Source organism: Petaurus breviceps, unplaced genomic scaffold (genome assembly GCF_028583685.1).
Source record: "Petaurus breviceps papuanus isolate PSGF00001 unplaced genomic scaffold, PetGlider_PUasm1.0 90925, whole genome shotgun sequence".
NCBI lineage: Eukaryota > Metazoa > Chordata > Mammalia > Diprotodontia > Petauridae > Petaurus > Petaurus breviceps.
The window spans coordinates 35,947,698-35,964,511 of NW_027187380.1; the positions used below are offsets into that span (position 1 = coordinate 35,947,698).

Sequence of the window (16,814 nt, forward strand, 5' to 3'; positions counted from 1 at the left end):
ATATATATATATATATATATATATATATATATATATATATATATATATATATATTTCTATTCCCTTCAACTATTCTCATAGTGAGAAAAGTTTCATCAGTTACAATTATCGTTTTTCTACATAGGGATGTAAATAGTTCAACTTTGATAAGTTCCTTATGATTTCTTTTCCCTGTTTACCTTCTCATGCTTCTCTTGCTTCTTTTATCTGAATGTCAGATTTTCTTTTCAACTCTGGTTTTTTCATCAAGAATGCTTGAAAGTCATGGGGCGGCTAGGTGGTGCAGTGAGTAAAGCACTGGCTCCAGAGTCAGGAGGACCTGAGTTCGGTTCTGGCCTCAGACACTTAACACTCCCACACACAAAAAACTAGCTGTGTAAACTTGGGCAAGTTACTTAACCCCAATTGCCCTCCAAAAAGGCAAAAAAAAAAAAAAAAGAATGCTTGAAAGTCCTCTATTCCACTGAATGACCATATTTTCCCCTGAAACATGATACTCAGTTTTGCTGGGTAGGTGATTCTTGGTTTTAATCCCAGCTCCTCTGCCCTCCAGAATATCCTATCCCAGGCCCTTCAGTCCCTCAGTGTAGAAGCTGCCAGATCCTATCTTATCTTAATTGTGTTTCCACAATATTCAAATTGTTTCTTCCTGGCTACCTGTAGTATTTTCTCCTTTAACTGGGAATTCCGGAACCTGGCTGTAATATTCCTAGGAGTTTTTTGGGGGATCTTTTTGAGGAGGTGATCGGTGGATTATTTCAACCTCTATTTTGCCCTCCGGTTCTAAAACATGAGGGCAATTTTCCTTGAGAATTTCTTGCAGGATAATTTCTAGGTTCTTTTTTTTTTTTTACACAATTAGGGTTAAGTAACTTGCTCAAGGTTACACAGCCAGTTATTTCTGGGTGTGGCACTAAGTATCACAGCCCAGATTCGATCCCAGGTCATCCCGACTCTGGGGCCAGTGCTCTTACTCACTGCACCACCTGGCCGCCCCTATCATCTAGGTTGTTTTTTTGATCATGGCTTTCAGATGGTCCAATAATTTTTAAATTATCTCTCCTGGATCTATTTTCCAGGTCAGTGTTTTTCCCAGTGAAATATTTCACATTGCCTTCTATTTTTTCATTTGTTTGGATCTGTTTAATAGTTTCTTGATTTCTCATGAAGTCACTAGCTTCTATTTGTTCCAATCTAATTTTGAAGGAATGATTCTCTTCAGTGAGATTTTGAGATTCTTTTTCCATGTGGCAAATTTGGCTTTTTAAGGCATTTTTCTCCTCATTGCCTTTTTAAGCCTCTTTTGCCATTTGAGTTAGTTTATTTTTTAAGGTGTTATTTTCTTCACTCAGGCTGTTGACTCTCATTTCATAATTTTCTTGCATTGTTCTCATTTCTCTTCCCAATTTTTCCTCCACTTCTCTTATTTGGTTTTCAAAATCCTTCTTAAGCTCCTCTATGGCCTGTAACCAGTTCGTATTTTTCTTGGAAGCTTTTGGTGCAGGAGTTCTGACTGTGCTGTCTTTCTCCTGTTCCATGCTTTGATCCTTTTTGTCCCCAAAATAGGAGTGTAAAGTTGGGTTGCTCTGCTTGCTTTGCTTCCCTTGTTTGCTTGTGTTGCCACTCAATTACTTCACTTTTGGGCTTTTTGCTACAGTAGGACTCCACTGCCAGACAGGGAAGCTTCGTCCCAATCACTGGGGTTTTCTCAGCTGCCGAAGGTTTTAGTTGGGTGCCTTCTCTGAAGCCTCCACACTCTCTGGCAAGCTGGTCGCACACCCCAGGACCTCCACCCTAGACCACAATCCAGATCCAAGCAGGTTAAAGTAAGAGCAATTACCCCTCAGACTGGTTGCTTTGTCCCCCTACAATCTGCAGGCCAGGAGCTGAAGCTGCCTCTTTGTGGCAGCTGCATGGCCGCTGCACATCCGTGGCTTCTCCCTCTAGGGGTCAAAGGCTGACCACAGTCCCAGATTACTGGATCTAAAAGTCCAGACTACACTGACCTCTCACTTTGTCCTTAACATCTATGGTTTGATAAATCTGGAAACAGCCACAGCTGTTGGTGATCTGAAGTCCCTCCAGCTTGCGACTGGCTGTGGCTGCCCTGGGGCTAAGACTTCAGATTTGTGCAGGGCTTGGCTCCACTCCCAGAGCACTGCACTGGTTGCTTCCTGCCAGCCTGCTGGGCTGTCCTCAGTTGGAGGTTAGCTTCTTTCTGTCATTTTGTGGGTTCTGTAGCTCCAAAGTTTGTTCAGAGTCACCTTTTACATGAATTGGAGGAGGTGGGAGCCAGAGTCCTGTGGATGTCCTGTTTCTACTCTGCTATTTTGACTCCACCCCCAAACCTTAATTTTCTAGACTATTTCTTGCATGCAGTTGGATGGCCGATCAATTGAATGAATCTTAATTTCCTTCTTGAAGGAAATTTTTTGAGGTGGAAGTGAGAAGAGACTACTTCAAGGATGGGGGATGACCAATTCAAAGGTCTGGAAATGAGAGATTTGTCAATAACAGAGAGAAGGTCAGTCTAGCTAGTGAACAGTGTGAGTGGGGTAATAATATTCAGTGAGGCTGGAAGATGGGTTTGGGCTAAGTGGTGAAGGACTTTAAAAGGTAAACAATTTTTATTTCATCTTCAAGTCACTAGTGAGTAACTGTAGTTGGTTGACTAGAGGAATGACATGGGTCTGTACTTAAAGGAAAAAAAATCACTTTTGCAGGTATATTAAGGATGGACTGGAATAGTGAAAGACATGAGGCAGGGAAACTACTTTAGAAAACTGTTGTAGGAAGAAGAGTTGGTATGATGGAGATGCTGTGGAAATAGAAAAAGTTAGATATGGCAGTGGATTAATGAGAGTGTGAGGAGCCGAGGATAATGCAAGATGATGAATCTGGTAAACTGAAAGAATTGTGATATTTTAGTAGAAATAGGGATGTTTGGAAGGAGGTGTGTTGGGGAAGAGGGAAGATAATGAATTAAATCTTGAACATGTTGAGTTTGAGATGTCTCCTTTACATCCAGTTTGTAACATCAAATGTTACATAATGTAACATCAAATTGGTGATAGGGTATAGATTTGTGAATCATTTATATAGATAAGGCAGTAAAACACACAGGAACTGATGATGTTCCTGTAGAAAGACAGTAGAGAGAGAGAAGGGAACAAGGCTGAGAATAGAATCTTGGGGTACAAGCACAGTTAAGGGATAGGATATGAATGTTGAACCAGCAAAAAGAAAAGGGAGAGAGATTAATCAGATTGGTAATAGGAGAATCAGAAGAGAGTAATGTAATGAAAACTGAGAGAGGAGAGAGTATCCACAAGGAGAGAGTAGTTATATAAGTAAATATGAGACAGGGAGAAATTAAGGGATTTTTGAATGTGGGGCTATACAGTGCTCTTTCCAAGATCAGGTCATGTTCCACCTTAAATTGAGCTCAGTGAGGCAGGGTCCAGCACAAAGTTATTACCTAGAGTGTCTTAATTTCTGCTCTTGCCTCAACTTTCTCATTCCTCTATCTTTTTCATCTTTTTTGATTAAGTCTCTCAAGTAGGTACTATTATTTCCTGTAATTGCACCTTGTACATCAAGTTCATTACTCAAGATTTTATTGTCACATCCTGTGAACCAATGAACCATTGCTTCTAAGAATGAATCATTCTCTTTGGCTAGGCATTGATATAGTTCTCTATAGAGCCATTTTTGTATCATCAGCACTCTATCACTATAGGTAATACACATGTTACTAATTTTTTAGTATTCATTTCTTTGAAATCTCCTCCCTGCTGTGATGTTTTAGGTGTGATGATCTGGAGTATATTTATAATCAGCTGAGAGCCATAAAGGTGAGGGGCATGGCTTCACTTCTAAACAGACTTCAGAGCCCCTACTTCCCAGCCTTCAAAGCCATGTTTAGAGATGTCATAGCAGGTGAGTTTCAGCAATAAATTTCACACTAGTAGTACAGATATCTGATTTAATGGTGAATTCAAATGAACAGCACTGTTCAATGAAAAGACCACTAAATTTGTCATCAGAGCCTTGCTTCAGTTTTGCCACTTTTGACCTTTGTGACCTTGGAAAAGTTGGTTGTTCTCTGTGAACCTCAGTTTCCTCACCTTCAAAGTGAAGGTGTTGGACTAGTTGATCCTTGAGGTATTTTTCAATTGATCCTATTATCCTGACCTCAATTTAGGCAGATTAAAGCTTCTGTGATTGTTTATTCTTACCATCTCCTATCTGGAATATTTAAGACATTTCTTCACCTCAATCTGACCACTTAAGTTTCCTTCTCTATTTGGAATGGATAATCTCCTACCACATCTAAACTTAGCCCATTAGAGAACCTCAAATGATGGCTCTTATGTCTGCAGTATAAACACTGAAGATCTACCTAGAATCATAGCCTTTTTTTTTTTAATCTGGAAGAGACTTTTGAGATTGTTTCTCCAGCCTTCTTATTTTATGGATGAATTCTCTGAAACATCAAAGTAAAGTTACTTAGTTAAGATCACATAGCTAGTTAGTGCTAGGTAGCTAACCCAGATTTCCTGATTTCTGAAAGGCAAGTGCTTTTTCCAGGATACTATATATCTTCCGCTGCATATCCTACTAACACAAAGAAAATACTTATTGCATCCTAGAACATCATGAGTTTTATGTCTAGAAAGGAGGGCTCTTATCACACATTGGTGGCCCCAAATATAATTCTATGAAAGCCAGTTTCTGATGTCTTAATGTTTGTGGAGGTGACAACCCTGGATTCTCAAAGGCTATATGCCTGTGAAATGTGAGTTCAACTAGAACTGGTAGGTTCTAACAAACCAAAAAAGATTTAAGTATAGGCCTTGTGATAGGCATCAGTTGTCAGATGGCTAGTCTAGATAATTAAGTTTGGTTAGGTTTATTACCAGATGATTGGTTATTAATTGTGGGACTAAATGAAACAGCCTACAGATTATTTCATATTTGTATTTTTTTGTGAAGGAAAATTAATCTTTTTAATGAAGGAAACACAAAAATGAACTCATTTAGTGAAATGGGTATCAGATGTATATTTCAAGGCTTCCAAACCTAACCAAACTGTGTGACTAAATATTTGATTACCTTTTACTTGATCTTAAAACAAAATTCTGTAGGATTATTTAAGAGATTAATTATGGCTTCGGTTTCAAATTTAAGATAATTGTCTAATGAGTATATCTAGGCAGAAATAGTCACAGACTCTGCTTTTTAATCACAGCCATAACAATGGCCTGGCCGAGCTTCCTGCCTTTGCTGCTATCTCCTTGGCCCTTGCAACACCTCCTATGACCTAAGGGACATGGATAGCTCTTTCCTTCATCTTCTGTTACATCTCTTCTTCCAGGATTGTTGACCTACACTTAGACCAATTGTCTAGAATGCTGCAAAAACTACAAATGTACAAGTAGGCTGCCACACAGAGTATATAGTAAAATTTGCCTAGTTAAGAATGAATTCTTGTTTAGAAATTCTCCAGTTTTGACACCTCTTGCAAACCATATTAGGCTATTCCCAAACCAAGTTCTTGAACCATGATTCCTTGAGAATTATTTGTTCAATTTTTTAGTGTAAGAGAGTGTCCTTTTCAGATTCCAGCAATTTTGCTGATTGGAAAAGACAAACACAAAGACACATTTGAGATTTACATATGAAAAATATTAAAAAGCAACCTACAGAGCAATGCACCTACTAAGGCCAAAAGGGCAAAGTCTTCCTCTACTTTATTTCCCAGCTTCCCATTTGCATAAGACCCATAGGAGAACTTTAATATTAAAAGCTGAAGAATCTTAACCCCCTATAACTATTTTGTAATTGTTGGGCAAATGTCCATTCACTGTATGATCACTATAAGTTAGATTAAGATCTCTCATTGAGGGGGCCAAGCCCTAAAACAGAATGTTGGGGGCGGCCAGGTAGCACAGCAAGTAAGAGCACCGGCTCCAGTGTTGAGAAGACCTGGAGATCGAATCCCGGGCTCAGACACTTAGCACCCACCCAGAAACACCTGGCCGTGTAACCTTGAGCAAGTTACTTAACCCCAATTGCTTAGGGGCGGCCAGGTGGCTCAGCGAGTAAGAGTACCGGCTCCAGTGTTGGGACGACCTGGAGATCGAATCCCGGGCTCGGACACTCAGCACCACACCCAGAAATAACTGGCCGTGTAACCTTGAGCAAGTTACTTAACCCTGATTGCTAAAAAAAAAAAAAAAAAAAAAACAGAATGTTGGATTAAAAAAAGAACTTAGGACTGTATATAAGGAAAGAGATGCTATATTCATATGTACAGACTTCTGCTGTCTGGAAGAACTATTTGGCAAAAGGAGACTATAACTCTCTTTATTGCTACCTTCTGGGAAAGTGAAAACCCTTCAGAGGCTAGCCAAGGGAACAAAACTTTCTAGTTTTGTTAAAAAAAAGCACATCACTACTCCAGTAGCAAAGAGACCGCCTTTTCGGAGGGACCCTTCTAAATATATAGTATTATATATTATCAATATACTTTATACGTATATATGTATATTTAGTATAGGACCTGGCATATGGTAAAAATTGTGTCTCTCATGATCAAGAAAACTAAGGAGAAACTAGAGTAAGTGCATTTTGCCAGTCCACATCCATACAAAGACATAGCCAAAAACCTGTCCTGTGGACATTAGAGAAGGGGTCTAGACAAAAAAAAACACCAACAACACAACAGCTAACCTATGAACACAGCTCATAGAAGTCTTCTAACTCAAACATACAGGGAAAGGTCAGTATATAATCTGAAGATGTCTAATAGGGGCAGGGAGTTGAGAGATTGGATCAGGATATAGACAAGGATACTTGGAGTATGCATTATGTTGCTCTGATCTTAATTAGTACTTGAGGACCTGTGGGGCTAGGACAGGGAGGGCAGTGATCTGGCACAGAACACTCTGGTACAGACCACAGGTGAAAGATAACTCTGTCAGAAACTAATGGCTTAACTATTCCTGGCATCTTTTTCCAAGATCCCACATGATACAGCTCACCACCGAAGAAGACCCGACTACTCCTTTCAGAAGTACAGTGCCTGACCCTGACACAAAGTATCAAATCTGGTAGTAAGGATGGAAAAATAAGTAAAGAGAAATAATAAAGGAATAATTTGAAGGGAGGAAATAATTATAGGTAAAAACATATGATCAGAAATGTAGGGAAAATAAGAGGAACAGTGGAATGGAAGTTAATTTCATCAATTACACATGATTGGTGTCAAACACAGTTCTCTCTCTACAACATCTTTGTGATGGTGTAAAATTGAAAATTGATTTTAATTCTATTTTGCTGAGACTTAAGCCAAATTGAAAGGTCAAGTTTTTGTTTTATAATTATCTCCACCTTTAGGATGTATGTAGTCATACACATCCTCCTCAGGGAAGACTAGCACTTTTGTTGTGAGGGCTTGCCAAGCCCTTTCAGGGCCGTGCATCCTCCTTTGATGTCGTGTGGCTCCAAGAAGTTGTAACATGTGCAGTGCCCACACCTCAGTAAAACCATCTTGACTAACGGGCTAAACCAGGTTGAGGATAATTAGTAGGCCTCAAAGCAGTTGTTGAGTTTAGGGGATGTCTACCTTATGCATGTGAAAATTTCCCTTGGTGGAATAAGTAAATTAAAACAATTTATTCCAATAGCCATAATGGCAACTGAAGCAGGCACTGTGAAGTATGTAGAACTTGGTCAAACATCAAGGATGCCAAGGTCATCTACTGCATTCCTGAGCCATTGCCAGTCCTCTTGACTTTTGTCCTGGCACTGTATAGATTCTGGAAGATACAGTGAGGCTGATGACTTTGTACAACTCTGCTTCAATTAAATCCAATTCACCTGAAAGTCAAAACATTATCCATAATGTCACTGATCCTCATTGAAAAACAAAGGATGAACAATTTCCACCTTTGTGACTTCACCTATCCCCCACTTTCCAGAGAAACTTAGCTAACCTAAAAGGTCAGATTTTGTCAATTTACTGTAGCAATTCCTTTTCACATCTACATTCCTTGAAATTTTACTCAGTCATTTTGTTAAAATACCCCGTTTGCCCTCACTCAGGGTCTTTGGTCATTAAGAGAGGCCATTGACCCCATTTATTGGTAATTGCTAGCCTTACTAATAAATAGATCATACTCAGAACTTTGTCTCTCAGAATTTCTCTTGTGACAAAGGATACAGAAATAAATCAGAGGGGAAAGTATATGAGCACATGATGGACAGAAACACACAATTGCCAATCATAACTAAATATGAATGAGATGATTCACCCATAAAATGGAGAAGGGTAACAGACTAGCTTAGAAAGCAGACAGAATACCATTTCATTTATAAGAAATGTACTTAAAAGAAAGATAAACACAGAATTAAAATTAGGAGCTTGAAAAAAGTTTATATTTCAGGTAAATAAAAAAAAGTCAGTTACTAGTAGTGATCTCAAACAAGGCAACAGTAAAAATAAACTTGATTAAAAGAAATAAATAGGAAAACTATATTATATTTAATGGGGTCACAGACAGTGAATTAATATCAATATTATATATATATATATGTGTGTGTATACATATACAAGTACATGTACACAAATAACAGTCTCTAAGGAAAAAGCGTATCAGTGTATAAGAGGAAGATAATAGTAACACTCTAATAGTTAGGGATCTCAATGTATTTTTCTCATACCTAGAGAAATCTAACCAAAAGATAAACAAGGCAGAAGTTAAGGACATGAATAGAATTTCAGAGAAGTTAAATATACTGAATGGAAACAGAAAAGAATAAACATATATTTCCTGAACCACAGTGTAATAAAATTATATTAAAGTATGAATAGTTTTATGTCTTCCTCCATCAACATCCTAGCCTTGCTAAATTAAAAAATATTTATAGCAAATTCCTAGTACCACATTCATTCTATAAATAGGATGTATATATATACATATATACATATATACATACACATATATGGTATATAACTATATAGAGTATATATATGTATTTATGAGTGTGTGTATATATATATATGTATGGATGTATGTATATACACACATATAATTTCATAATAGTGCTTGATGGTTTTAGGAAACATGACCCCAGGAGCTCATCATAAATCTAGAAATTGCACTATTATACTAGAGAGAGATTTTAAAAGTGATTTCAATGACATGTTCTATTTCCCTAAAGATTCTAAAATTGGATTCAACAATATTATTTTTTCATTTTAATTTTGAGTGTCTGAAACACCACTTTTTAGATCTTGTCTAAGTATTGCCTTGTTCTCCTCTGCCAGAGAACAGGGCTCAAATTATGCATGTATCCTCAGCAAGAAGGTGTGACTATATTTATGACTCTCCTAGCTCTAAGAGAGGCCCAGGATATCTACATGCACCTGAAGCCCCTACAGCACCATGTGGAAAACATAGAGAATATGGAATTTAGTGAAGTGAAGCCACTAGTGGGACCTTTGCTTCACATAATCTGCTTGATTTGGGCCACATCCAAATACTACTGCTGCCCAGTACGGATCATTGTGTTGCTGCAGGAGATGTATAATCTTTTCATTCAGCAGGTGGGTGATACCAATATCTTCAAAACCTAGAATCACTTAGGGGGTTTAATGAGCCTGGAGTTGAGAAGACTGGAGTTAAAATCCAACCTCAGACACTTACTACCTCGCATATCACTTTAATTTCTGTCTTCATCAGCTTCTTTAACTGTAAAAGGTGGGTAATAATAGCAACTTCTACTTACAGTTGTGTCACATGAGATATTTGTAAAGCACTTAGCACAGTGCGTGGCACATAGTAGATAGTTGATAGTAATTTTCACTGGCTATTTTTGCAAAAGGAAAATGTTGTGTATGGGGCAGTGCACATTTTTAGGCAGGTGAAAATGTTTATGACCCACAGCCTTTTGCAATGATTTATTATTATTACTAGTAGCAGTATTAGTGAAAGTGTTTTGAATTCTCAAGCACCACTTGTTTTTTACATTCGTTTTTTTCCTGTCCTCTCTCCCAACATCATATTTTCTTCTTTCAGTCTTTCTGTGTACTCCTTTCCTTATCTCTTAATCTGTTCCTTTTCCTGTGTACTGCCCATACTTCTGCTTGTCATCCATGTATAACCTCTTTTAATCCCTACTTCCTGCCTGATCAACCTTGAGTTTTTATTCCTGACTCCTGTGAATTTTAGTTAATACTTGCCCCTTTGCATTATGGTTGCTAAATTCCTCATCTGTCCTCCTTCAACTCCTAGCTTTTCTATTTCTCCCCTTGTTCAGATCATACCTTTTCCTATGCATCCCTCATCTCTTTTTTTTTCTTTAACATGTGCACTTTTATTTGAACTGGTTTTAAGTCAGTGTACAGGTAAAGCTCCTCCCCTCCCCCAAGTACTGGAACCAATCTCAAAACTCGGAGGGAGACTTATAAAAGTCCTCATTCATATCTACGTTGGGGGCAGGGAGGGAATTTAGAGGGCCATTCAATATGGCTGACAATTAAAAAAAGGAACAAGTATTAAGGTGGAAGGTTCAAAAAGTATAGTTTTTTTTTTAAGGATTACATAATTTACATTTAAAGCAATACTAGTACCTTCCCCCCCATCTTTTTACATCATTCCTTTGTTTTAGGAGAGGACAGCCTTCACAGAGTTTTGCGACTCTGGAACAATGCATTATACAATATTTGGAATGACTATTTAAAAAAATGTATAATCAGAATCATGCAGATGCATGGTAGAACTTTGGAGATGTTTGCCTCCAGCATTCTTAGACTACTTATCACCTTCACCGTTCCAGTTTTTAAATCCTGAATCGTGCCAAAACAAAACAAAACAAAAACAAAGAAAGCAATGCCAATCTCATCTCTTTTGGGGGCAATTATCATGTCACACCCTTTGACCAAAAAGAAAACCCAATAAAAAAAACAGTCTATTTAGAAGTATTTGTGGTGGATGATGTAGGGCTCAGATTCATCATACTCCTGCTTGCTGATCCACATCAACTGGAAGGTGGAAAGAGATTCCAGGATGGAGCCTCCAATCCAGACAGAGTATTTGCACTCAGGTGGGGCAATGATCTTGATTTTCATTGTGCTGGGAGCTAGGATTGTAATCTCCAGCTGCATCCTGTCAGCAATGCCTGGGTACATGGTGGTACCACCTGACAATATGGTATCGGCATATGGATGTCAGCATCGCACTTCATGATTGAGCTGAAGGTAGTTTTGTGGCTTCCACAGGATTCCATACTTAAGAAAGATGGTTGGAAGAGAGCTTGTGGGCATCAGAACCTTCTTGTTGCCAATGGTGATAATATCAGGGAGCTCATAGCTCTTTTCCAGAGAGGAGCTGGATGCAGCAATGGCCATCTCCTGCTCAAAATCTAGGGCAACATAGCACAGCTTCTCCTTGATGTAATGAACAATTTCATTCTCAGTTGTGGTGGTGAAACTGTACCCTCTAGGTCAGGATCTTCATGAGGTAGTCCATCAGATCATGGCCAGCCGGATTCAGATGGAGGATGGTATGGGGAAGGGCATAACATTCATAGATGGGCAGTGTGGGTCACACCATCACCGGAGTCCATCACAAGCCTGGATGGCAACATACATGGCTGGGGTGTTGAAGGTCTCAAACATAATCTGAGTCATCTTTTCTCTGTTGGCTTTGCGGTTCAAGGGGGCTTCTGTGAGCAACACAGGATGCTCTTCAGGGGCCACACAGAGTTCGTTGTAGAAAGTATGATGCCACACCTTCTCCATGTCATCCCAGTTGGTGACAATACCATGTTCAATGGGGTAATTCAGGGCCAGAATACCTCTCTTGCTCTGGGCCTCATCCCCCACATAGCAGTGTTTCTGGCCCATACCCACCATAACACCCTGATGTCTGGGGCACCCAACAATGGAAGGAAAGACAGTCTGAGGGGTATTGTCTCCTGCAAAGCCAGCTTTGCACATTCCAGAGCCATTGTCAACAACAAGAGCAGCAATATCATCCTCTATGGCAAACTTTGAAGTGGCAAGTTTAAACCCTTAAGAAAAGAGAGGAGGTGGTGCCGCACCTGGAGGCAGAGGGGAGGCAAGTGCACACTGGGTGGAAGAGCTCACAGCTGATCCCTCACCTCTTTTCCCCTGTTCAGACTTAAGTTGTGGCTACTCTCTCTGCACATCATGATTCTTGTCTTCAACCTCTGTCCCTTGTCTATCCTTCACTTTTCTTTTCCTCTCTTCTCTCACTAGCCTTGCCTTTTATTCTGTCTGCAATCATTAATTCAGTCCTACTTCATTCCTCTTCACTCTTTTCCCAGCAACAGATTTAAAGACAACTATATCTACTCTTGGCAACTCAGGCACCAGAGGGTTGTCTTTATTTATATAAGGTGAACAGTTAAATAACTTCCTATAGAGAGGCTTCCTATAGAGAGAAGTGTAGTAGAAATTGGTGATGTTGGCTTCTGAATTCATGCCCTTCTTTATTTAACATAAGGTTCTACTAATCAGAATGTGATCTCTATATTTAAACCCTCAATTTAACCAAGTACTTAGCTTGCGGCTTGATCTCTCACAGTGACTTTTGATGCAAAATGTCTGAGTTATTCCTCCCACTCACCTCAGTCCTTTCTTCCCTATTGTTAAGACATGCTTGGTTTCTGGGAATGCATGTATGATTACTCCGGTCCTTACTGGGAACTTTCAGGATATATTAGTCAAGGTCATTATTGTGAGTAGATTACCTCTACCATATTATTCATATGCAGTTGGCACAAACAAATATAATAAAGTACCGTATGCTTACAATCTGGTGACTTAATGCTTACCTTTTATGATTATAGGCATGCATTTATCTTAGCCCAGAAGATCTTCTGAAAGGAGAGATAGAAGAGAGTCAGCGAAAAATACAGGTGGTAATGGATATCCTTAATTTTTCCAAAGAGATGTTTGAAGACAGAAGGGACAATCTCAAGACTTACTTCAAACAGGACCAGGAAGTCAAGGAATGGGATTTCAATTCTTCTATGGTCTTTGTGCAACTGAATAGCTTCCTGAGGAGACTGAAGATGTTAGAGGTGGGTACTAGCCAGGATATAAATAAGGGATACACATCCAAAAAGTTTTATAGAAAAATAATTGATGCATGAATCATTTCTTTTTGGAAGAATATGTAAGTGCTCAGTGAATATATAATTTTATTATTTATCATAAATAGCTATTGTCTTGAAAACGATTCAGTTAATGAGGTTCACAGAATCACTTAAGATGAATGCTCAAAGAGTCGGGTAATATACAATATGTGAAAGAAGAGTTGCATTTGTTTGATGTTGCGTTCTTGACTTACTGATATACAATGGTAGCACTGGGCATTCAATCACGAATCAGGAATACATCTTCATATGTTCAAATATGGCCTCAGACACTTACTAGCTGTGTGACCTTGGGAAAGTCATTTAACCCTGTTTGCCTCAGTTCCTTATCTGTAAAATGAGCTGGAGGACGGGATTTCCAGGAGACTAGATGGCAGAGGAAGCAGTAAATCACTCTCATTTTCCTTTTTTGACCTCTAAAAAACCCCCAAGAATAGCACCCCTGAATAGCAGAGACAGTGGAAAGACAGAGAGAAACTTGGAGGATCACCAGGAAAAAGTCTGTCTCATTTCAGTGGAAAGGGGCATGCAGTCCAGGATGGTAGGAATCCCAGCAAGCCCCACCTTAGCAAACCAGTGAGAGATCCTGAGCCCCAGGCAAATGTCAACACCAGGACCCCCCACATGCCTTAGCATAGCCAGGAGAATCAGTGGACTTCAGCTCAGAGAACCACCGTGAATTCTGGTGCAACCACAAGCAGGCAGGCATCCTCCAGTGACTGACCTCCTTGTGCTTCAGCACAGCCCCAGGTGGGCAGGGCATCCTCTAGCAGTCAACTTTTCATATTTTGGTGCAGCCCCAAGCAGGTAGGCCTTTTCTAGCAGCCAACCCCCTGCACTCCATGCCTCACCACAGCTCTCTGAGTAGTAGACAGATGTCCTCCAGTAGCTGAATCTCCATGTGCTTCAGCACAGCAACTGGGGAAATACAGGAAACCCCTACCTGGCCTCAGCATACACCAGACACTACCACTAGGACCCCAGCTCAGCACCAGGTAAGTGTTCAGCACCTGAGGCCCCAGCACAAAAAGCCAGTGACCAGGCCCATGGCTCCCAGTACAAGAAGCTTGGGATAGTGTCCCCTGTGCTTCAGCAGGAAAGCTCAACATTAAAAGCCAGGAAGTAGGCAAACAAAATGAACAAAAAGGAGAAAAGAATGCTGACTATAGAGAATTATTATGGTGACAGGGCAGATCAAAACACAAACTCAGAAAACAACATTGTAAGTATACCTACATCTGAAACCTCAAAGGGAAATATGAATTGGTCCCAAAACCAAAAAGCCTCCCTGGAAGAACTCAAGAATTTTAAAAGTAAAATAGGAGAGAGAGAAGAAAAATTGGGAAAAGAAATGAGAGGTATGCAAGAGAAAGTCAATAGCTTGGAAAAGGAAGGACAAAAATTGACTGAAGAAAATAACTCTTTAAAAAATATATTTGGCCAAATTGGAAAGGAGGTACAAAAATGCACCTTAAAAATGGAATTTGTGGGGCAGCTAGGTGGCAGCTCAGTGAATAAAGTACCGGCACTGAAGTCAGGAGGACCCGAGTTCAAATCTGGCCTCAGACATTTAACATACTAGCCATGTGACCTTGGGCAAGTCATTTCACCCCAACTGCCCTCCAAAAAGAAAAAAAAATGGAAAGGGAGGTGCAAAAATTCACTGAGGAGAACTCTTTAAGAAGTTTCCTATGCTTTCTAGTGTTCTTAATAGGAATGGGCATAGTATTTTGTCAAAAGCTTTTTCTGCATCTTTTGAGATAATAGTATGATTTTTGCTGTTTTTCTTATTGATATGATCTGTTATGCTGAGAATTTTCCTAATATAGAACCAGACCTGCATTCCTAGTATGAATCCTACCTGGTCATAAGTGTATGATCTTAGTGAGATGTTGCTGTAGTCTTCTTGCTAGTATTTTTTTTTTTTGCATCAGTATTCATTTGGCAAATTGGTCTATAGTTTTCTCTTTTTTTTTTTGCTCTTCCTTGTTTATGTATCAGTGCCATATTTATGTCATAAAAAGACTATGGTAGGATCCCTTTTTTACTTGTTTTTTTTTCAAAAATTTTATATAAATATTGGGATTAATTATTCCTTAAATGTTTGGTAAAATTCAATTGTAAATCCATCTAGTCCCAATAATTTTTTCTTAAGTTCTTTTATGGCTTGTTTAGTTTTTTTTCTAAGATAGAGTTTTTTTAAAGTATTCTATTTCCTTTACTGTTAATCTGTGAAATTTATATTTTTTTGTAAATATTCATCCATTTCACTTAGATTGTCAGATTTACTAGCATATAGTTGAACAAAATAACTCCTAATTATTTCTTTAATTTATTTTTTTTTTCATTCATTCACTCTTTTCACTTTTGATACCAGTATTTTGATTTTTCCTCCTTCCTTTGGATTTTTAAAAATTTACTTTTCTTATGTCTCTATTGTTTAAACCTAGTTTTTTTCTTCCTTTCCAGAATTTCTTCAAGTGAATTTTTTGCTAATCCATATAATTTTTCATTGATTTTAGATTCAGGTTGTTGGAGTATATCATTTCAGGTTGCTTATTGAGCTTTTTTCCTTTTTAAAATATATCAGCTCATTCTTTTCTGTAGTTTCTGGTGGGAATAGAATTGTCTTATTTTATTGTTTTCCTTTCTCTTATATTTGGGGCTCTTCTTCCCGGTCTTTTGCAAAATTTGTTTTCAAATCATTAAACCTAAACACTCTCTGTGTTGGAATTTGAAGTATATATTGCTGTCCTTCCATTCCCTCTTCTGAACTACTTTTTTATATTATTTCTGCACAATAATGTTCAGGTGTTTTGACTTTTTATTGTCTTCTAAGAGGCAAACGATCCTTAAGTTTTTACTACATGTATCTTCAAAATTAATGCCTCTTATTTGTAAGGAGATTATGTATTGTTTTTTTTTAAATATTATTACTTTTTGTTTCTCTTTATTCAGTTTGTCCATCAGTTCAGTATGTTTGTTTTGTTTTCACAGTCTGTTGTTCTGTCTTTCATTTTTTTTTCCCTTTGTGTAGGGCAATTGGGGTTAAGTAACTTGTCCAATGTCACACGGCTGGTTTTTTTGTGTTAAGTGTCTGAGTCCAGATTTGAACTCAGGTCCTCCTGACTCCAGGGCTGGTTTTCTATTCACTGTGCCACCTAGCCACCCCTGTCTTTCATATCTTTAGAAAGACTTACTACTATTCAATTTTTTGTTATGATAATTATTTCTACTGTGCAAACCATAAATCCTACAATTTGTAAATATTCAAGAGAATTATCTTTTTCAATATATATATTTATCCCCAATTACATGTTAAAATAATATTTTAGTATTTTTTTTTAATTTTGAGCTCCAAATTCTATTCCTCCTTCCCTCCCTTCTTCCTGAGAAAGTAAGCAATAGGATATAGGTTATACATATGCAGTCATGTAAAATGTATCCATATTAGTTATTTTTTAAAAGAAGATTCAAATAAAAGAAAAAGGAATGAAAAAAAGTGAAAAATAGCATGTTTCAGTCTGCATTCAAACAATATCAGTTCTTTCTTTGGAGGCACATAGTATGCTTCATCATTGTCCTTTAGGATTGTCTTGGATCATTTTATTGCTGAAAATAGC

The 16,814-nt window shown here is 38.3% G+C and overlaps 1 protein-coding gene across 1 annotated transcript in view; it reads left to right on the forward strand.

Annotated features, from left to right (window-relative positions):
• DNAH9 (dynein axonemal heavy chain 9) overlaps window positions 1-16,814 on the forward strand; it is a 531,344-nt gene that overhangs the window by 11,871 nt on the left and 502,659 nt on the right. The window contains exons 4-6 of the mRNA XM_069076799.1: window positions 3,809-3,939; window positions 9,402-9,613; window positions 12,883-13,116. Of these exons, the coding sequence (XP_068932900.1) occupies window positions 3,809-3,939; window positions 9,402-9,613; window positions 12,883-13,116 (577 nt within the window). The remainder of the gene's footprint in view (window positions 1-3,808; window positions 3,940-9,401; window positions 9,614-12,882; window positions 13,117-16,814) is intronic.